The following is a 23,778-nucleotide window of genomic DNA, read 5'->3' on the forward strand; positions in this document are numbered from 1 at the left end:
ATAGGGGAAATGTGGATCAGGTTGGCTGGGTTGCAGGTGCGGAGGATGATTGGGAAATGGGGGTGGGGTGAGAGCCAGCAGAGTGGATTGGTATGGGACCGGATCTAGGAGCCATGGCTCTAGTGCACTACATTAGCGGTGATCAGAGGAATACTATATAAAAGGGGTTGGTGAACATAGGCGTGTGCACGGGGGGTGCCTGGTGCGCATAGGCACCCCCTAATGTCCGGCACCCCCCACACACATGCAGCACACCTGCAGCTGTCCTCCTCCCCCCCCCCCCCCCCCTTCCCCGCCGATTCCTGTCCTCCGCTCCCCTGCCGATACCTGTCTTCCCGGAGGGGGTCCTCTCCAAGAAGGGGATTTAGACGCTAACCCGCTGCCTCTCCTTCTCGTGTGAGAATCCAAGCCCGTGTGTTGAGACATGTAAATCTCAGCAGTGTAAGTTGGTGCTGTGCGCGCAGTGGCCAGCAGAGGAGGCCCTGAACTGGTGCCGGTTACTGCTGGCCAAAGGGGGACAGCTTTGAGGACTTCTGTCATATTGTTCGCTCCTAGGACAACACCACCCTGTGCACGGCTTACCGCTGCTGAATGTGCGGCATTTCACCCTTAATGTAGCTGTGCACGGAGTGCTTCCACCAGGGTGAGCATGCCAGAGACAACTTTAGCATGTTCCGCAGCCAGGATGGGGGAGGGATGTGCGATGTCCTTCAGGAGAGCGGGTGAGTGCTGCCCACTGCACTGACACCTGCCTGCGACTGTCTGCAGCCCTGCACTGACACCAACCAGTGCTCCTTGCTGTCAGACGTACTTTGGATTCAGAGGAGTCGTGACAGAGGAGGAAGATTCCTGGGGGCCCTGAAGCCCTGAACTGACGGAGCTGTGCTTCTGCCCTCCACAGAGACTGACACCAGGGTCCTTGTGCTGGCACTACTTCCTCCCTGAAGACGAAACCCTATTCTTACACCCTCTGTGCCAAGATTACTCCTGTTGTGGAGCTATGCAGAGAGACAGAGTGCCCCCCCCCCCCCCCTGTCATTTCTGACTTCTTTTTTTTTACAAAAGGAGAACAGCAGCAGCACTACTGCTATTTCCGTCAGTCAGATTTGATAAAAGAGCCGGCAGGCACTAGGATCCGCTGCTGCTCTTATCAGCAAGTCCGTGTGGTAACCAATGGGGATGCTGGAGCTGCAGCTCCAGCCTCCCCCTGCTCACACTGCAACCTACCTCCCCCACTGCCAGCCAGCCAGAGTCCAGCCCAGGCGTGGGGTTCAAATGCCAGCATCGAGTAAGACTGTTACTTAAGACTGTTACTTATGATGGCGCAGAAGGCTTCATTAGCCCTCACTGCACTGCACAGTTTCCCAGCACTTCCTCCTCCACTTCCTTTACCACCATGCTAGGTGCAGTCAAACTCAGCTCAGCTTTAAGAAGGCGGCCCGTTGGATTGTGACAGGGCTGTCCTGCAGATGTCTTATGCTGCTTGTTGGAGATCCAGCCCTATGCTGGACTAATTCAACATCTCTATATGCAACCGCTTTCAGTAACACGCCCACACTTTGTTACATCTGCGTCTGATCAGCCAACCTCCTGTAACCACACAGTAATACCTAACACATTTCTAATATGCTTCATGGTGCGTGTGTCTGACTCCATCGCAGTGCATGCATGCGCAGTGCAACTAAGACGCAAGTGCAGATGAAAAACACAAGAAAAAAATAAAACACATTGGCCCCCACAGGAAAAAAAAACACACATTGACTCCCACAGAAAACATTAAAACAAATTGGACCCCACAGGGAAAAAAATAAATGTATAATATAGCTTTTGGAAGTACAATTTGTTTCAAATTTCCACTGCTGTTTGAAAGGCCCAGTGACACCAAGATGTTTTATAATTCTTGGCTGTAACATCTATATATTCATTTATTAACATTTATGTAGCTCTAGCATACACTACTGCACTTTCTTTCAAAGTAGCGCAATAGGTTCAAATGGTCAACATGACAATGGTACACATGACAATGGTTGACACATGAAAAGGTCAACATGAGTTTTTTTTATTATTTTCAACTTTTTCATACTTTACCATCCATGTGGACTACGATTGGGAGTAGTAACCTGAGCACCTCGTCTGAAACAAGGGAACAGGGAGCACTAATTGGGGTCCATGTGCTGAAAGGTAAAATTTGACACAAAAAAAATGCATGTCAACATTTTCTTATGTTACATTTCCGTGTTGACCTTTTGACTATGTTGACTTTTACACCATTTTAACCTTGTGCATGGCGAGCATTTGGTGCTGACCTAGACACTGTTGATCTTTTGACTGTTGACCCATCGACCCATAATCAATCTATAGTACCCTACAGGACTTTTGTCCCGACTGCCGGTATTGTGGAGAGGTATAACGGGTATAGCAGGTTTAGGCAGCGTGGTGAGGGAGTTTTTAGAGTAGGGGAGGTGGACGCCTACTGCAACAGAAGCAATACGTATGCAAATCTGTGGGAGGTGTGGCATACCCCCAGTGTAATGAGATCACTTCCCCTTTTCATTGGCAGTTCCTAAATGCAAAATGTTGGGAGGGTATGCAGTTAATATACCACCTGTTGGGATCCCGGCGTTCGTGATTCCGACGCCGGAATCCTGACAGACGGCTAAATGTCCGAGGTCGGACTCCCGACTGCCGCCCGTATTAACACTCAGGTGGTGGGTCCACTCCACCACCCGAGTGGGAATATAAGCTGTGGCGAGCGAAGCTCGACACTCGGCCCGATGCATGGCGAGTGCAGGAAGCCCGCAAAGGGACTTGCTGTGCTTGCTTCCGGTATACCACCTGCCGGGATGCCGCTGTCAGCATATTAACAGCCTGCATCCCAACAACCGGTATATCGTATGTATTCCATTGGGAGGTACAGAGAACATTGGATGCCTCCTGTAATTTACTATCTAAAGCATTTTTATCAGATGGTCCTGTACTGGTTATATACACCTGAGACAGATGGTCCTGTACTGGTTACATACACCTGAGACAGATGGTCCTGTACTGGTTATATACACCTGAGACAGATGGTCCTGTACTGGTTACATACACCTGAGACAGATGGTCCTGTACTGGTTACATACACCTGAGACAGATGGCCCTGTACTAGTTATATACACCTGAGACAGATGGTCCTGTACTGGTTACATACACCTGAGACAGATGGTCCTGTACTGGTTACATACACCTGAGACAGATGGTCCTGTACTGGTTACATACACCTGAGACAGATGGTCCTGTACTGGTTATATACACCTGAGACAGATGATCCTGTACTAGTTATATACACCTGAGACAGATGGTCCTGTACTAGTTATATACACCTGAGACAGATGGTCCTGTACTAGTTACATACACCAGGGACAGATGGTCCTGTACTAGTTATATACACCTGAGACAGATGGTCCTGTACTAGTTATATACACCTGAGACAGATGGTCCTGTACTAGTTATATACACCTGAGACAGATGGTCCTGTACTAGTTATATACACCTGAGACAGATGATCCTGTACTAGTTACATACACCAGGGACAGATGGTCCTGTACTAGTTATATACACCTGAGACAGATGGTCCTGTACTGGTTATATACACCTGAGACAGATGGTCCTGTACTAATTATATACGCCAGAGACAGATGGTCTTGTACTGGTTATATACGCCTGAGACAGATGGTCCTGTACTGGTTATATACGCCTGAGACAGATGGTCCTGTACTGGTTATATACACCTGGGACAGATGGTCCTGTACTGGTTATATACACCTGAGACAGATGGTCCTGTACTGGTTACATACACCAGAGACAGATGGTCCTGTACTGGTTATATACACCTGAGACAGATGGTCCTGTACTGGTTATATACACCTGAGACAGATGGTCCTGTACTGGTTATATACACCTGAGACAGATGGTCCTGTACTAGTTATATACACCTGAGACAGATGATCCTGTACTAGTTACATACACCAGGGACAGATGGTCCTGTACTAGTTATATACACCTGAGACAGATGGTCCTGTACTAGTTATATACACCTGAGACAGATGGTCCTGTACTGGTAATATACACCTGAGACAGATGGTCCTGTACTAGTTATATACACCTGAGACAGATGGTCCTGTACTAGTTACATACACCAGGGACAGATGGTCCTGTACTAGTTATATACACCTGAGACAGATGGTCCTGTACTAGTTATATACACCTGAGACAGATGGTCCTGTACTAGTTATATACACCTGAGACAGATGGTCCTGTACTAGTTATATACACCTGAGACAGATGATCCTGTACTAGTTACATACACCAGGGACAGATGGTCCTGTACTAGTTATATACACCTGAGACAGATGGTCCTGTACTGGTTATATACACCTGAGACAGATGGTCCTGTACTAATTATATACGCCAGAGACAGATGGTCTTGTACTGGTTATATACACCTGAGACAGATGGTCCTGTACTGGTTATATACACCTGGGACAGATGGTCCTGTACTGGTTATATACACCTGAGACAGATGGTCCTGTACTAGTTATATATACCTGAGACAGATTGTCCTGTACTAGTTATATACACCTGAGACAGATGGTCCTGTACTAGTAATAAACAGCTGAGACAGATGGTCCTGTACTAGTTATATACGCCTGAGACAGATGGTCCTGTATTAGTTATATACACCTGAAACAGATGGTCCTGTACTAGTTATATACGCCTGAGACAGATGGTCCTGTATTAGTTATATACACCTGAAACAGATGTTCCTGTACTAGTTATATACACCTGAAACAGCTGGTCCTGTACTAGTTATTTACACCTGAAACAGCTGGTCCTGTACTAGTTATATACACCTGAGACAGATGGTCCTGTACTAGTTATATACACCAGGGACAGATGGTCCTGTACTAGTTATATATGCCTGAAACAGATGGTCCTGTACTGGTTATATACACCTGAAACAGATGGTCCTGTACTAGTTATATACGCCTGAGACAGATGGTCCTTTACTAGTTATATACACCTGAAACAGATGGTCCTGTACTAGTTATATACACCAGGGACAGATGGTCCTGTACTGGTTATATACACCTGAGACAGATGGTCCTGTACTAATTATATACGCCAGAGACAGATGGTCTTGTACTGGTTATATACACCTGAGACAGATGGTCCTGTACTGGTTATATACACCTGGGACAGATGGTCCTGTACTGGTTATATACACCAGGGACAGATGGTCCTGTACTAGTTATATATGCCTGAAACAGATGGTCCTGTACTGGTTATATACACCTGAAACAGATGGTCCTGTACTAGTTATATACGCCTGAGACAGATGGTCCTTTACTAGTTATATACACCTGAAACAGATGGTCCTGTACTAGTTATATACACCAGGGACAGATGGTCCTGTACTAGTTATATATGCCTGAAACAGATGGTCCTGTACTGGTTATATACACCTGAAACAGATGGTCCTGTACTAGTTATATACACCTGAGACAGAAGGTCCTGTACTAGTTATATACACCTGAAACAGATTATATACACCCGAGACAGATGGTCCTGTACTAGTTATATACACCTGAGACAGATGGTCCTGTACTAGTTATATATACCTGAGACAGATGGTCCTGTACTAGTTATATACACCCGAGACAGATGGTCCTGTACTGTTATATACACCTGAAACAGATGGTCCTGTACTAGTTATATACACCTGAGACAGATGGTCCTGTACTAGTTATATACACCTGAGACAGATGGTCCTGTACTAATTATATACACCTGAGACAGATGGTCCTGTACTAGTTATATACACCTGAGACAGATGGTCCTGTACTAGTTATATACACCTGAGACAGATGGTCATGTACTGGTTATATACACCTGAGACAGATGGTCTTGTACTAGTATTATACGCCTGAGACAGATGGTCCTGTACTAGTTATATATACCTGTGGAAGATGGGCCTGAGCTAGTTATATATACTTGTGGAAGATGGGCCTGTGCTAGTTATATATACTTGTGGAAGATGGGCCTGTGCTAGTTATATATACCTGTGGAAGATGGTCCTGTGCTAGCTATATATAACTGTGGAAGATGGTCCTGTGCTAGTTATATATACCTGTGGAAGATGGTCCTGTGCTAGTTATATATACTTGTGGAAGATGGGCCTGTGCTAGTTATATATAGCTGTGGAAGATGGGCCTGTGCTAGTTATATATACCTGTGGAAGATGGGCCTGTGCTAGCTATATATAACTGTGGAAGATGGTCCTGTGCTAGTTATATATACCTGTGGAAGATGGGCCTGTGCTAGCTATATATAACTGTGGAAGATGGTCCTGTGCTAGTTATATATACCTGTGGAAGATGGGCCTGTGCTAGTTATATATACCTGTGGAACATGGGCCTGTGCTAGTTATATATACCTGTGGAAGATGGTCCTGTGCTAGTTATATATACCTGTGGAAGATGGTCCTGTGCTAGTTATATATACCTGTGGAATATGGGCCTGTGCTAGTTATATATACCTGTGGAAGATGGGCCAGTGCTAGTTATATATACCTGTGGAAGATGGGCCTGTGCTAGTTATATATACCTGTGGAAGATGGTCCTGTGCTAGTTATATATACCTGTGGAAGATGGGCCTGTGCTAGTTATATATACCTGTGGAAGATGGGCCTGTGCTAGTTATATATACCTGTGGAAGATGGGCCTGTGCTAGTTATATATAGCTGTGGAAGATGGGCCTGTGCTAGTTATATATACCTGTGGAAGATGGGCCTGTGCTAGTTATATATAGCTGTGGAAGATGGTCCTATGCTAGTTATATATACCTGTGGAAGATGGGCCTGTGCTAGTTATATATACCTGTGGAAGATGGGCCTGTGCTAGTTATATATACCTGTGGAAGATGGGCCTGTGCTAGTTATATTAGCTGTGGAAAATGGGCCTGTGCTAGTTATATATACCTGTGGAAGATGGGCCTGTGCTAGTTATATATAGCTGTGGAAGATGGGCCTGTGCTAGTTATATATACCTGTGGAAGATGGGCCTGTGCTAGTTATATATAGCTGTGGAAGATGGTCCTATGCTAGTTATATATACCTGTGGAAGATGGGCCTGTGCTAGTTATATATACCTGTGGAAGATGGGCCTGTGCTAGTTATATATACCTGTGGAAGATGGGCCTGTGCTAGTTATATATAGCTGTGGAAGATGGGCCTGTGCTAGTTATATATACCTGTGGAAGATGGGCCTGTGCTAGTTGTACACACCTGAGACAGATGTACTAGTATTTGAGCAAGGCAATGCTGATATTGTCTGGAGATCACCAGACAATGGTGGTCATTCCGAGTTGTTCGCGCGTTGCCAATTTTCGCTATGCTGCGATTTGTTGCTAAATGCGCATGTGCATGGTACACTGGCCCTCATTCCGAGTTGTTCGCTCGCAAGCTGCTTTTAGCAGCTTTGCACACGCTAAGCCGCCGCCTACTGGGAGTGAATCTTAGCATAGTAAAATTGCGAACGAAAGATTCGCAATATTGCGAAAATACTTCTCTGTGCAGTTTCTGAGTAGCTCGAGACTTACTCTGCCAGTGCGATCAGTTCAGTGCTTGTCGTTCCTGGTTTGACGTCACAAACACACCCAGCGTTCGCCCAGACACTCCTCCGTTTCTCCAGCCACTCCCGCGTTTTTCCCAGAAACGGTAGCGTTTTTTCACACACTCCCATAAAACGGCCAGTTTCTGCCCAGAAACACCCACTTCCTGTCAATCACACAACGATCACCAGAACGAAGAAAAAACCTCGTAATTCCGTGAGTAAAATTCCTAACTGCATAGCAAATTTACTTGGCGCAGTCGCACTGCGGACATTGCGCATGCGCATTAGCGACTAATCGCTCCGTTGCGAGGAAAAAATAAAGAGCGAACAACTCGGAATGACCCCCACAGTGCGTATGCGCTTAGTTATTTAACTAAAAACTTAGCAGTTTTGCTGTTGTTCGTGCGGCGCTTTTCAGTCGCACTGCTGATCGGTGAGTGATTGACAGGAAAGGGGCGTTTCTGGGTGGTAACTGAGCGTTTTCTGGGAGTGTGCTAAAAAACGCAGGCGTGTCAGGGAAAAATGCGGGAGTGTCGAGAAACGGGGGAGTGGCTGGCCGAACGCAGGGCGTTTGTGACGTCAAACCAGGAACTAAACGGGCCGAGCTGATCGCAATCTAGGAGTAGGTCTGGAGCTACTCAGAAACTGCAAGAAAATATTTAGTAGCAATTCTGCTAATCTTTCGTTCGCTATTCTGCTAAGCTAAGATACACTCCCAGAGGGCGGCGGCCTAGCGTGTGCAATGCTGCTAAAAGCAGCTAGCGAGTGAACAATTCGTAATGACCACCAATAACCACTAAGGGGACACATCATTAGATAGAAATGGGGGAATTCTATGGTGACCACACTATTCCGAGTTGTTCGCTCGTTGCCGATTTTCGCTATACTGCGATTAGTCACTTACTGCGCATGCGCAAGGTTCGCAGAGCGCATGCGCTTAGTTATTTTACATTAAAGTTAGGTATTTTACTCACGGCATAACAAAGCTTTTTCATCGCTGTGCTGATCGTAGTGTGATTGACAGGAAGTGGGTGTTTCTGGGCGGAAACTGGCCGTTTTATGGGAGTCTGCGGAAAAACGCAGGCGTTCGAGTTGCAAAACGCAGGAGTGGCTGGAGAAACGGGGGACTGGTTGGGCAAACGCTGGGTGTGTTTGTGACGTCAAACCAGGAACGAAAAGTACTGAGCTGGTCGCAATGGCTGAGTAAGTCTGGAGCTACTCAGAAACTGCTAAGAAATTTCTATTCGCAATTCTACTAATCTTTCGTTCGCACTTCTGCTATGCTAAGATACACTCCCAGAGGGCGGCGGCTTAGCGTGTGCAATGCTGCTAAAAGCAGCTAGCGAGCGAACAACTCGGAATCACCCCCATGGGGCCTTATTTAGAGGTGTAGGCAATGCCGATGCTGCACGCAGTGGATGATTTGCCACTGCGCATGCTCTAAAGCCGCACTGTATAGCGACTGATTAGCTATAGCATAGGAGGATTTATTCACAAAGATAATCGATGTTTGGGCTGTTGGCTAGAAACATGCAGGCATAGTCAGCCACTACGAATTCACTCACAGCTGGAGAGCCATTGGTGTCTTAGGAGAGCCACTCTGTCTGTGACAGCACAGAGGTCTAAGGTACACCCGATGTTTCTGCTTTTGTACGTAAGCGTCGGATACGAGATGCCGACAGTGGGCATCTCTGTGCACAAGTCATCAGTATATTCTCCCAACTGCACACTGAGTGGAGTGATATCTGCATTTGTGTACAACTCTGAATCTTCTCAGAGGTCACAGCATTTGAAACATGGGAAACATAGTACAAGCCACTTTTATGCGAGGGTACCCCGACTCTGTTGGTGCCAGGATGGGTCAGATAGGCTTGTGAAAATGTATGAAGTTTTACCTGTAAGGGGTGTGGCTTAATTATTTCAACATGTTGTCATCACAATGATGTCATCAAGCCTCGACCCTTCTTGGGTGCAACTGACAGTGTCAGGTCCGGGTGTTTTTGTGAATCCGTTAACCCGGGACCAACCACAGGTGTAGGTGCTGGGGTATGAAGAAAGACGGGAGGACGAAGAAAGTTCCATTCCATATATTTATTGAAATTAACAATTTCAGTAAAGAGTTAAATGACAAGTTGTTAATCATCATATCATACTGAAGTATTGCAGGAATGGCAGAAATAATATGCAGGATAAATCTCAAAGACAAATAAAAGAAATGTTCATGGTACTGTATATAAAACAAGCTGATGAATAAATGTTGAATTGTCCAAATATAAACAAGCTTTGATGCTGAACTGCAGAATGTGATTAACTGGATAATGCAGACATGAAGAAATAACTGTAAGGATTTGCAATGGAGTTTTGAGAGTTAACTGAGAGACTGTGAAGAATTATCCTTGTTATGACAACATAGCAAATATAAAGCACTGAATAGGGTTACTTGCGGGTTCCGGAGATCACTGTGAAACTGTAGTAGATGACAAGGTGATGAATGGGTTAAATGCAGAGTTGAACAAATGAACAGCTGAGGGAAATGGAATCCTCCAAACTTTGAATGGTAGGCCGACAAGGTAACCTCATGCAAGACTCTGGGAATTCAACTGTTTCCAGTAGGTGAGCAATTAACTGACAGCACAGCGGAGAGCCGGTGGATCTTTCAGCAGTGAAGGCTGCAGACGGACCTCTGGGAACGGAGGCTATATCTGGACCACGGGAATCACACAGGAATGCACGGAGAGAGCTCAGAGCTAGAGCACAGCGTTGATACAACAAAGCACTGGCCCAGAGTAACATAATCCCAGCCTACTTAAAGGCAGCACAAGCACGGGATTGGCTTACACCTGCCCACAGGTGTTTTCACAAGTGCTCTGTATTACCTATTTGGTCTCCAACATGGCCACCTCCTATACAGCAGACACACCGCAGTGCCTTAGGCCATTTAGTCCCCGCACTCACAGTTCCCAGATTCTGCATTACCTGTGCCACCGATCACGCCGCGTCCCCACACGGGCGCACAGCACCGTGAGCAACCGCACTGGCAACGGATGAACCCCAGAACCCGCAAAGGTAAGAGACCGGTTCGTGACAGTACCCCCTCTTCTACGGGTGGTCTCCGAACACCTTTGAACCTTATCAGGATTTTTGGAGAAGTATTTCTGTACCAGTCTTGGAGCATGAACATCTTCAGAGAAAACCCAGGATCTCTCCTCCGGACCGTAACCCTTCCAGTCGACCAGAAACTGTAAACGTCCATATCGGGAACGTGAGTCCACACTCTCTTTAACTTCAAATTCCTCATTCTGCAAAGAGTGAACTTTAGGAGATTTGGACTGGGTAGTACGGAACTTATTGAGAATCAAAGGCTTCAGTAAAGATGTATGAAAGGCGTTAGGAATTCTCAAAGACGGTGGCAACTTGACTTTGTATGACACAGGGTTGAGTACTTTTACAATGGGAAATGGACCAATAAACTTGGGAGCAAATTTCTTAGAAGGAACTTTGAACCTGAGATTGCGCGTAGAAATCCAAACTTGGTCTCCCACCTTGTAATTCAGTACAGCTTTACGTTTTCTATCTGCAAAAGATTTATAACGAGCGGAAGTTTTGACCAACGACTTACGCACACAACTCCAGATTCTGGATAAACGTTGAAGCTCTTGATCTGCTGCTGGAACCTCTAGGGCTGGCAATGGATGGAACTCTGGCACACGAGGATGAAAGCCGAAGTTAATATAAAAGGGCGTAGATTCTGAAGACGAATGGAAGAGATTATTATGAGCAAATTCTGCCAATGGAAGGTAGTCAACCCAGTCATCCTGTGAGGACGATATATATAGCCGGAGAAATGTTTCAAGGTCTTGGTTTACTCTCTCAGTTTGTCCATCTGTCTGAGGATGATATGCAGAAGAAAAGTTCAACTTGACATTTAAAGATGAACAAAGCGACCTCCAAAACTTGGCCACAAACTGTGTTCCCCGATCAGAGATGATCTCTCGAGGAAGGCCATGTAACTTGAAGATTTCAGAGATGAACAATCTGGCTAATAAAGGGGCTGATGGTAACCCAGTTAATGGAATGAAATGTGCCATTTTCGAAAATCGATCCACTATCACCCAAATGGTATTTCGCCCTTTTGATGGAGGTAGATCGGTCACGAAATCCATTGAGATATGAGTCCATGGTTGTTTGGGTATGGATAATGGATGTAATAAACCTGGTGGAGAACTTCTTGGACTCTTATGTTGGGCACATTTAGGACATGCTGCAATAAACTCTTGGACATCGGCTTTGAGACGTGGCCACCAATAAGACTGTTGAATAAACTTGAGAGTCTTTAGAACCCCAGGATGACCCATGAAGGCAGAGGAGTGAGCCCAGGTAAGCAGCCGTTTTCGAAGACTTGTGGCGACAAAGGTCTTGCCAGGCGGAGGAACTGGAGAGGTTCGAGTCATTAAAAAGGACGTAGGATTCACAATGGCTTGATTCGTGGTAGCATCATTTAATTCAGAAGAAGCAAAGGACCGGGAAAGGGCATCTGCCTTTTTGTTCTGAGACCCTGGACGATAGGTGAGCTTGAAATCAAATCGTGTGAAGAAAAGCGCCCATCGAGCTTGTCGTGGATTCAAACACTGAGCTGACTGCAGATACAGAAGATTCTTATGATCAGTATAAACTGTAATGCGATGTTGTGCTCCTTCTAGAAGGTATCTCCACTCCTCAAATGCCAACTTGATGGCAAGTAATTCTTGCTCACCGATTGCATAATTACGTTCGGCCGGGAGGAACTTACGGGAGAAATATCCGCAGGGATGGACCTTTTTATCTTCAAAGACTTGTGATAACACAGCTCCTACTGCTTCTGTAGATGCATCCACCTCTAGTAGAAAGGGACGATTCAAATCAGGCTGTCGAAGAATGGGGGCTGACACAAAGGCTTGCTTTAAATCAGAGAAGGCTTTGATTGCTTCTGAAGACCAGTTCGTAGGATTTGTTCCCTTGCGAGTTAGGGCTGTGATGGGAGCAGCTAACGTAGAATAATTCTTAATGAATCTCCTATAGAAATTAGCAAAGCCGAGAAATCGCTGAATCCCCTTGAGAGTTGTAGGAGTGGACCAATCTCGGATAGCTTGTACCTTACCGGGATCCATACATAGCTCTGATCCAGAAATGATGTAACCAAGGAACGGTATGGAAGATACTTCAAAAGTGCACTTCTCTAACTTACAATAAAGTTGATTTTTCCTCAGACGTGTCAGTACCTCTTTAACTTGGTGACGGTGAGACTTTATATCCCTAGAGAATATTAGGATTTCATCCAGGTTCACTACTAGACACTTGTAGAGAAGATCACGAAAAAGTTCATTCACATAGCTTTGAAAAACTGCAGGTGCATTACAAAGACCAAAAGGCATTACAAGGTATTCGTAATGCCCATCCCGGGTATTAAAAGCAGTCTTCCACTCGTCCCCTGCCCGGATGCGGATTAAATTGTAGGCCCCTCGGAGATCCAGTTTTGTAAACACAGTAGCTCCTTTTACCTGGTCAAATAATTCTGGAATTAAGGGTAATGGATACTTGTTTTTCACAGTGATCTCATTGAGTCCACGGTAATCTATGCATGGTCGTAACCCACCGTCCTTCTTCTTAACGAAAAAGAATCCGGCTCCTGCAGGTGAAGAAGATGGTCTGATAAATCCTTTGGTTAGATTTTCCTGTATATAATCAGACATAGCTTGCGTCTCTGGGATGGATAGCGGATAAATTCGTCCCCTAGGAGGTGTTTTACCCGGAACCAGGACAATTGGGCAGTCCCATTCGCGATGAGGAGGTAGAGAGTCTGCTGCTTTTTTACTGAAAACATCCGCAAAGGATTGATACACCGGAGGTAGGTCGGGAAGGCTAATTGACCGGAGAGGTACAATTGAGGCTAAACAGTCCTTGGTACAAGATTTACCCCATGAAAGGACTTCCATGGTTTGCCAATTAAGTTGAGGATTATGTTTCTGCAGCCAAGGTAAACCAAGTATCACATCTTGAGAGGCTTTGGGAATCACGTAGAAGGAGAGGTATTCGGAATGGAGCACACCAACTTTCATCTTGAGACATACGGTTCGATGAGCAATTATACCATCTGGAATTCGACTTCCATCCACTGCTGTAACGGCAACTGCTGCTTCCAGAGGCATGGTTTGAACTTTAGACCGTATGACAAAGGCTGAGGAGATGAAGTTCTCGGCTGCCCCGGAATCTAGGAGAGCTGAAACTTTCACTGTAGAACTTGGAACTTCTAATTGAATAGACAAGGTCGGCTCTTTCCCAGAACGTGATTCTAAAGTAACTCCTAGCTTAACCTCCCTTGAATAAGCTAGGAGCGAGAGTTTTCCAGGCCGAAGTTTGCAGGATTTAACCAAATGTTCGGAGGACCCACAGTACATGCAGAGGTCACCCTGTCGACGACGAAGTCGTTCTTCCTCTGTGAGGCAAGAGCGCCCAATCTGCATAGGTTCTTCTGTTGTTACCGGCGACTGTGATGAAGAATCTTGTCGAGGCCTAGGATGATAACGTGGACTGGATCGCTCTGTCCTGGATTTCTCTAAACATCGCTCTCTGTAGCGTAGGTCAAGTATGTTACAGAGAGAAATCAATTCATCCAGTTTAGTAGGCACATCCCGGATGGTTAAATCATCCTTGATTTTCTCTGAAAGTCCATTCCAAAACGCGGCGATCAGGGCCTCCTCATTCCAATTTAACTCTGAAGACAACGTGCGAAACTGAATAATATATTGACTGACAGGACGTAAACCTTGACGTAGACGGAGAATCTCCAAAGATGCTGAGGTGGTTCTGCCTGGTTCGTCAAAGATTCTCCGGAAGGATGATACGAACTCCTTGTAATTAGAGAGGATAGGATCACCTCTTTCCCATAATGGTGATGCCCACTCCAGAGCCTGACCGGAGAGGAAGGCAATAATATATGCAACCTTAGCACGAGCTGATGGGAAACTGGCGGACAACAGTTCGAACTGGATCTCGCATTGATTCAGGAATCCTCTGCAAAGTTTTGGAGTTCCGTCAAACTTACTCGGAGAGGGTAACTGCAAACGGGACGTAGGCAACGTCACAGGAGAAACTGTAGTGGTAACTGGGACAACCGGAGTTGGAATCTGGACTTGAGACATTTTAATAGCCGTATGAAGAGTCTCTAAACGGTCTGCCATAGTTTGCATAAACTGCACTATTTGTGTCTGTATAGACTCCTGGTTTTCCAGACGGGAAAGGATATCTGACGTAGCACCGCCTCCTGCGAATTGGTCACTTGACGGATCCATGTGGCCAGTGCTTACTGTCAGGTCCGGGTGTTTTTGTGAATCCGTTAACCCGGGACCAACCACAGGTGTAGGTGCTGGGGTATGAAGAAAGCAGGGAGGACGAAGAAAGTTCCATTCCATATATTTATTGAAATTAACAATTTCAGTAAAGAGTTAAATGACAAGTTGTTAATCATCATATCATACTGAAGTATTGCAGGAATGGCAGAAATAATATGCAGGATAAATCTCAAAGACAAATAAAAGAAATGTTCATGGTACTGTATATAAAACAAGCTGATGAATAAATGTTGAATTGTCCAAATATAAACAAGCTTTGATGCTGAACTGCAGAATGTGATTAACTGGATAATGCAGACATGAAGAAATAACTGTAAGGATTTGCAATGGAGTTTTGAGAGTTAACTGAGAGACTGTGAAGAATTATCCTTGTTATGACAACATAGCAAATATAAAGCACTGAATAGGGTTACTTGCGGGTTCCGGAGATCACTGTGAAACTGTAGTAGATGACAAGGTGATGAATGGGTTAAATGCAGAGTTGAACAAACGAACAGCTGAGGGAAATGGAATCCTCCAAACTTTGAATGGTAGGCCGACAAGGTAACCTCATGCAAGACTCTGGGAATTCAACTGTTTCCAGTAGGTGAGCAATTAACTGACAGCACAGCGGAGAGCCGGTGGATCTTTCAGCAGTGAAGGCTGCAGACGGACCTCTGGGAACGGAGGCGATATCTGGACCACGGGAATCACACAGGAATGCACGGAGAGAGCTCAGAGCTAGAGCACAGCGTTGATACAACAAAGCACTGGCCCAGAGTAACATAATCCCAGCCTACTTAAAGGCAGCACAAGCACGGGATTGGCTTACACCTGCCCACAGGTGTTTTCACAAGTGCTCTGTATTACCTATTTGGTCTCCAACATGGCCACCTCCTATACAGCAGACACACCGCAGTGCCTTAGGCCATTTAGTCCCCGCACTCACAGTTCCCAGATTCTGCATTACCTGTGCCACCGATCACGCCGCGTCCCCACACGGGCGCACAGCACCGCGAGCAACCGCACTGGCAACGGATGAACCCCAGAACCCGCAAAGGTAAGAGACCGGTTCGTGACAGACAGCAGTTATTAGGGGAGTACTTTTAGGTAAGTTTCCCCTCACGTTTGATCCCTTACGTTTTAAATCCAGGACTTGATTAGACAGAAGAGTCATCAGAAGAGCGGCTGTAGGCTGCTAAATTCAGCGGCACCCTGCTGACTCAGGCTACAGACAATACAGCTACATCGCACAATGACAGTCACAGAATCAGCGGGGTAGCCTCTATTTGAGATGCACCTCCTGCCCCGTATGCACACGGCAGAAACGAAGTGCGACTGAAAAGGTCTAGCCACGCCCCATGGGACATGGACACACCCTCTATGTTTAGGGGCCACGCCCTCCATCCCGAGCTGCACATCTCTACTGTTTGCATTTTATTTCTAAGTTGCCTGAAATCCTCTCAAAAACGATATGACATGGGCAATTTTACTGTATAATAAGGCATGTGGTCAGCATCTCGGTGGTGTAGTTGCCAGTGGTCAGGTGACCGACGCCGGAATCCCAACACCACTTGGAATCCCGCCGTCAGAACCCCGAACGCCAGCATCCCGAAGGTAAGTATTGGGGTGAGGGTTAGGGCCCAGGGGGTGTTAGGGTTATTCCCCACAGTGGGGGTTAGCTGTAGCCGCCACCACCTGTGATTAGCTGTAGCCGCCAACACACACACACACACACACACACTATCTTAGCCCTAGCCACCACCCAGTAGCGGATCTTGCCACGGGCAAGCAGGACTTTTGCCCGGGGCGCCGCCTTCCGGAGGGCGCTGGCGCCATCCGGAGGGCGCCGCACCGTGGCAAGATCCGCCATTGCTGCCCGCTGTGTCCCCCGTCCGCCTCAAATGCCCGCTGCCCTCTGCCGTCCCCTGTGAAGGGAACTAGACGCTATGCGTCTAGTTTCCCTTCGTGGAGAGTAACTTTGCTGAGCGGTGCGCGATGACGTCATCGCGCACCGCACAGCAAAGGTCCTCTCCACGAAGGGAACTAGACGCATAGCGTCTAGTTTCCCTTCGTGGAGAGGACCTTTTGCTGTGCGGTGCGCGATGACGTCATCGCGCATCGCTCAGCATTCAAGCGGCGCTAGAATGTACAGGGGGCGTAACTGACCACGCCCCCTGTATTAGGCCACGCCCCCTTTCCTGCCCGGGGCGCTATGCGCCCTTGAACCGGCCCTGCCACCACCCCAGGTGGGTTAGGGTTAGGGCAGGGTAAATTCAGCATATTAAAAATGGGGATGCCGCAGTCAGTCATGTGACCGATGGTATCTCGTACATCAGGATTTCATATCACACCCGTATAAAAAAATGCTATGAAAAACACCACATAACATGCACCATATGCATCATTACTTGATCGCCAGTTTTAGCTTAAGAACCCCGATTGTGGGGGATATCTCCCAACCCTAACAGAAATTAACCCTAGTGTATAAGGGGTCTATTTACTAAGCCCCAGGTGGAGATAAAGTGGCCGGAGATAAAGTACCGGCCAATCAGTTCCTAACTGTCATTTTTGAAACCCAGCCTGTGACATGGCAGTTAGGAGCTGATTGGCTGCTACTTTATCTCCAGACACTTTATCTCCATCCAAGGCTTAGTAAATAGACCCCTAAGAGTGTTTATGTACTTGGGCAGACTAGATGGGCCAAGTGGTTCTTATCTGCCTTCACATTCTATATTTCTATATGTTTCTATCCCCCCACAAATTGAGAAGACCTATGTACTAATCACAACACAGTCCAATAAAAGTAGAAATGTGGACCGTTGGGAGGTGTGATCATTCCATCTGCCCGAGTGTAGCTAATAAGAGGACATTCTCGCCCTCTTACCCCAAACAAAGAGTGAGCCCTTACTGCAGTACTGGCTGCCTGGATTTATTTCATTATTATTATTATTATTTATATGGCACCAGCATATTATGTAGTGCATCACAATTGGGAACAAACACAGTACAATACTGAAATTGGGTAATAGCAGATAAAACGGTAAGAAGGCACTGATATTAGTAAGAGGGAGAGAGTAGTATAAATCTTCCTACGGACCCCACTAGAGTATCCCTACCCATTACTGTTGCCTAAACCGTGATACATTGCTAAATCTGGATTATTGCGATACAGGCTGATATTGTGACGCACATTTGTGGGGGGGGGGCTCCTTCCCATGACTAAAACGTGACATTTGCATCAAACTGAATCTGAGATGGTGGCTGCAATTTCACCACCAGATAACAGATGTAAAAACAAACAAGCAAACAAAACAAATAGAATAGTTTCAGCAATCTAATTTTTACCGAAATGTAACATTTGGTTATAAGTCTTTTCAACTTTTAGGGAACTTTAACGTCTTGCCTGGCACTGTTGCATGTGATACGACCGCATCCAGGAGTACGTTACCTGGCCAGGTTGCATTGCATGCGACGCGCTTCCCCCGCGGTGTCCCTGTTGTGTAGATTAGAAGATTCGTTCTGCATAACGGATCTCTTCTGGCTCCCCAGATCTCCAGGAGTGATGCGGTGGTCTCTGTCTACCGACATCACTTCCGGAATCGCGCCTCAGAATGCCATGCGGCTTGCATTCTGAAGCGCATGCTCTGGGGAAGCACAGTACGGAAAGTAAAAAAAGTTTCAAAATTAATGACTGTATCCACCTTTTTAAGGAAAGTACTGCATCAGTGTTTCCCAAACTGGGACTCAAGGGACCCTGACAATACAAGTCTTAAGGCTATCCATGTACAAGCACTTGTCATTTAATTAGTATCTCAGTAAGTTTGGTTTAACCATCTGCAATAAAGCATGGATATCCTTAACACCTGGACTGTTAGGGTGCCTTGAGGCAGGGCCGGATTAAGCCTTATGGGGGGCCTGGGGCACTTAAAACAGGTGGTCCAGGGGCGGGTGGGGGGGGTATTAGATTGTGCATACCTCTCAACATGGGGGGTAATTCAGAGTTGATCGCAGCAGCAAATTTGTTAGCAGTTGGGCAAAACCATGTGCACTGCAGGGTGGGGGCAGATGTAACATGTGCAGAGAGAGTTAGAATTCGGTGGGTTATATTGTTTCTGTGCAGGGTAAATACTGGCTGCTTTATTTTTACACTGCAAGTTAGATTTCAGTTTGAACACACCCCACCCAAATCTAACTCTCTCTGCACATGTTACAAGTATAAATACGGAATATTCCGAAATACGGAATTTTTTGAGTGAGATTGAGATAGTGACACCTTTGTTTTCTGATGGCTCAATGTACACAAACTTTGTTTACTACACAAAATTATTAAAAATATTGTATTAAATTACCTTCACGCTGTGTGTATAAGGTCTATTTGAAACATAAATGCATTCTGTGCTTAGACTTAGGTCCCATCGCCATGATATCTCATTATGGTATGCAATTATTCCAAATAGGGAAAAATCTGCTATGCAAAATACTTCTGGTCCCAAGCACTTTGGATAAGGGATACTCAACCTGTATATCTGCTACACCTGCAGTACACATGGTTTTGCCCAACTGCTAACAAATTTGCTGCTGCGATCAACTCTGAATTAGGCCCATGACCCATTTCAGTAGGGACAACATGCTTTCTACCTGGACTTTCCTCTTAAAATTATGATTGGCGTGAGTCACCTGTGTTTAACTATTTAACTGATAAGAAAGGTGTTTCACTGCTCTATTTATAATCTCTCATATTCTGAGTTGTGTCAACTAAGGATATGGTCTCTCCTAGTTTTTCGAATATTTAATTGTACAAACTTATTGTCCTTCTCTTTGATGACATAGACCTGTTCACATACCTCCCAACATGACCCTCTCCAGGAGGGACAGAATACTCTGCTCCTGGACTTCCCTCTTACTGTATGATTGCCATCACCTGTGCTGAACCGCCTTTCTTATCCATTAACCTGTTCAACACAAGTGACGGCAATCATACATTAAGAGGGAAGTCCAGGAGCAGAGCATTGTGTCCCTCCTGGAGAGGGTCATGTTGGGAGGTATGCATACCTCCAAGTCCCAACATGACGCTCTCCAGGAGGGACAGAATGCTCTGCTACTGGACTTCTCTCTTAATTTCTGATTGCCGTCACCTGTGGTGAAACACCTTTTTTTTAATCAAGTAACTAGTTCAGCACAGGTGCTGGCAATCCTTCATTAAGAGGAAAGTCCAGGAACAGAGCATTTTGTCCCTCCTGGAGAAGGTCATGTTGGGAGGTATGTGTTCATACTGTACGCGCTGTTTATCTTGTCTTTTTATGGTCTTGTATTGAGTTGTTCCACTCCCTTTGCACCAACCTAGCATCAATTTTGTAACTATGTACCAAGAGGGCATTTTCTGTCTATGTGTTTTCTACAAAACCGAATAAAATTGTTTATAAAAAAGAAAAAAGAAAGGTGTTTCAACACAGGTGATTCCAATCAAAACTTAAGCGGGAAGTCCAGGTAGAAAGGATTTTGTCCCTCCTGGTGAGGGTCATGTTGGAAAGTAAGGGTTGTGTATATTTATTTAAATTTAAGAAGATGGTGTATATTAGATTTAAACTAATAGTTTAATAATCCCTGGGTACTGTTTAGAATTCCACCTAATTGAGAGACCACTATTTTATAAAGATTTCTTGTAGTGGAACAAAGACAACTTAAACAACCTTAAAATACACATAGAAAATAAAATCTACATGTAATTATTTATCTAGTCACATGCAAGAATAGCAGCAGCCTCTGCACTAATTGCAGACTGAGACAAGACTCAGGAAGAGTACTTGGATCCACTGCTGCACATGAGACAGAGCTAGTGATGTCGGTGTGCTCCAGCTGGGGGGGCCCCCTGACAGAAGGGGGCCTGGGGTACAGTATCTCCTGCAGCAAACCCCCCCCCCCCCCCCTTCATCTGGCTATACCTTGAGGACCGATATGGCAGAGCTTCTCAAAACTCCACCATTACCGTCCAGGTTTTAAGGAAATCCATGCTTGAGGACAGTTGACTTAATGGGTACCTCATCTGGACTCAAGCTTGGATATCCTTATAACCTGGACTGTAATGGCACAGTTTGGGAAACTCTGGTATATAGCACTATTGTGTAACGTTTCTGCATTTAGTTAAAAGTTAATTGAAAGCGAGGTGTGTCATAAACAAAACTAGTTATACCTCTGCTGTAGATCCAATGGCATCGGTCTGGGGATAACCTGGGAGTTTAGTCCATTGCAATGGGTGACGCATTCTTTACCGCTGCTCGTTACATTATTCTGTTGCATTTTTCCATTCGTAAAAAGGATTGATGGTCAGAGAACCCTGCTAAGGTCTCACTGGCTCAGCCACAGACAGGATATTCAGGGATAATTTCTTGGAAGCAGCCAGCGATTTGCCAGCGGTAGAGTCACTGGCAACATTCGGACGACTCGGATTGACTTGAGAAGGGAACGCTCACTGCTGTTATTCGTCGATGACCCAAAATTCACTGGTGAGAGCCCAGGTAGGTGAGACCATTACCCGCTTGGGCTGGCTGGTTTATGAATAAAGCCTCTGAGCTGGTGGAAGCCTGGGCACCTGGATTGCTTGCAGCAATTTCTCAGCCTCACAATGAAGTGACTCTCTGCAGTGGGATGAGATCTGTGCCCTCGGGACGGAGAGGGCTGGCAGCAGTATGCCAGCATGGAACAGGGAGGCGTGTCCCAGTAGACAGACACTGGCATGTGTCCGTCCTGCAGCTTCCCAAAACTTTCTCCAGAGACAGAAGGGAAATAACCTGATAGTACGGAACAGGTTCCCGGCTAAGCCGTGCAATCTCCCCCATTCTGTCAGCCAGGACATTAGCTGGTGTGTAATCGTGAGGCTTCTAGTTACAGTCTCAAGGGCTGACCTTACCAGGTCTATAATTACAATTAATTCAGGGATATAAAGCGGCAATGGCTCTATGTATAGGGGACAGAGAAGTAAATTGAGGAAAGTTTTACATATACGTTGTCCCCTAGGCAGGAAAAATTAAACAGAAGTAAAACAAAAACATCTACCTTTATGTCAGGATCCATGCTGTCAATGAAAATGATAAGAATGCATCTACGACAAAGGGCTGTGAAAATATGACTTCTTCCGCCCCAAAAGAAGGGCTTGTGGCACAACCTGCCCCACATTAGGGGTAACCTGATTTGAGTCAATGGGTAAATTGAGCCATCTGGGGGTAAAGTGACCAATTGACTTTTCCATGTTTAAACATGAGCAGAATTAAAAAAAAAATTTTTACTAATGCCTTTTGCTTTTCCAAATAGTCTTATTTCTTCTCTTAAAGGTAACTTTAAACAATATCAAACCAAATAAAGATCATTTAAAAATGAACCAATTTTGATACATCATCTGCATTTCAACTATTCAGCATTCCACCTAGCAATGATGCAGGGAAATATGAAGTGTTGCTCCCTCCTTGTGTTCCTCCTGCCTTTTGAGTTTGAGGTAGCAAACGAAGGGGTGTGTTTGTGGGGGGGCATACTTGCCTACTCTCCAGGAAGCTGCGGGAGGCTCCCGTTTTTTGGGCTAGCCCCCCGCATCCCCAGAAGAGTAGGCAGGTCTCCAGCATCCTGCTTGCATCCTAGTGATGCACGCAGGATGGAGAGATACTCACCTGAGTTCGCGGGTCCGTGGAGTGGGGAAGAGGTTAAAATGATGCGAATCGCATCATTTTAGCCCCGCCACTTCCCGCAGACCTGTAAATCGTGGCGTTTTCTGGAGGTGGGGGCGGGGCTTGATGATGCCACAGCCCGGCCTGCCCCCTGAATTCTCCTGCAGCGTCTCCTCTCCGGGCTTCTCCCGGAGAGGAGACATTCAAAGTCGGTAAGTATTGGGAGGGGGGGAGGGTGTTCTGGTTGCCCGGAAATCCCCCTTCTCTTGGCAAATGGCTCAAATTATGACAATAGCAATTGTATGTAATATGATTACTAGAGCTGTCACCGTATCTTGCCGTCTAAGAGACAGAGCAGAGTTGCCCAGTGGTAGCAGCTTTTTCTACTAAGTTTGCTGTAAGTATGGTGCACTGGAGCAGAGAGCAGCTACGAGCAACATAAGACAGGAGCCTTACCATGATGCGGGAGAATGTGTGCTTGGAAAGTGCAGTACTGGTTCTATTATGCTTGTGTATTTATTTATTAGGGGATGTTTAAACTTTTCCTGACCACTTATTTCTATATTTTTTAAAATATGTTTTAATACCATAGACCATCTATAGTGTTAAATATTAATACTGTATTCCATGTCCAGGATCATTATTAGGTTCTTCTACTGCTCCCCTAGACTCCCGCACTTGCTCCAACGTTTTGCGGAGCGGGAGACTGACGACTGCATTTGGAAACCCCCCTTTAGAAATCCTGCATTTGCCACAGCAGTTAATCACTGGGAGAGATTTATCAAAACTTGGAGAGATAAAGTACTAAACTATCAGCTTCTGTCATTTTACAGGCTGTGTTTAAAAAATGAAAGAAGCTGATTGGTTTGTACTTTATCTCTTTTCACGATATATCTCTCCAAGCTTTGATGAATCTCCCCCTTTGTGGGAAAAATGTCACATAATTTTCTTTGAAAAATGGGTTTCTCTTTGCCAGTGCTCACCCAGATTCTTCTGAGAAATCTTTCACTCAATTTGTCGCCCTCAGTTTCATACTGGCTCAAGTTACCCCACAGTAGACATTAGATGGCAGCAGAGATGCACATAACAATCTATAAA

At 45.7% G+C, this 23,778-nt stretch overlaps 1 protein-coding gene across 2 annotated transcripts in view; it reads right to left on the reverse strand.

The window, feature by feature from the left end:
- ZNF638 (zinc finger protein 638) overlaps positions 1-21,693 on the reverse strand; it is a 350,552-nt gene extending 328,859 nt beyond the window's left edge. For both annotated transcript variants that reach the window (XM_063925292.1, XM_063925291.1), the window contains exon 1: positions 21,216-21,693. In XM_063925292.1, the coding sequence (XP_063781362.1) occupies positions 21,216-21,322 (107 nt within the window). In that variant the 5' untranslated portion in view covers positions 21,323-21,693. The remainder of the gene's footprint in view (positions 1-21,215) is intronic.
- Between the last annotated feature and the right edge of the window lie 2,085 nt (positions 21,694-23,778).

This window comes from Pseudophryne corroboree, chromosome 1, assembly GCF_028390025.1.
Source record: "Pseudophryne corroboree isolate aPseCor3 chromosome 1, aPseCor3.hap2, whole genome shotgun sequence".
Classification (NCBI taxonomy): domain Eukaryota; kingdom Metazoa; phylum Chordata; class Amphibia; order Anura; family Myobatrachidae; genus Pseudophryne; species Pseudophryne corroboree.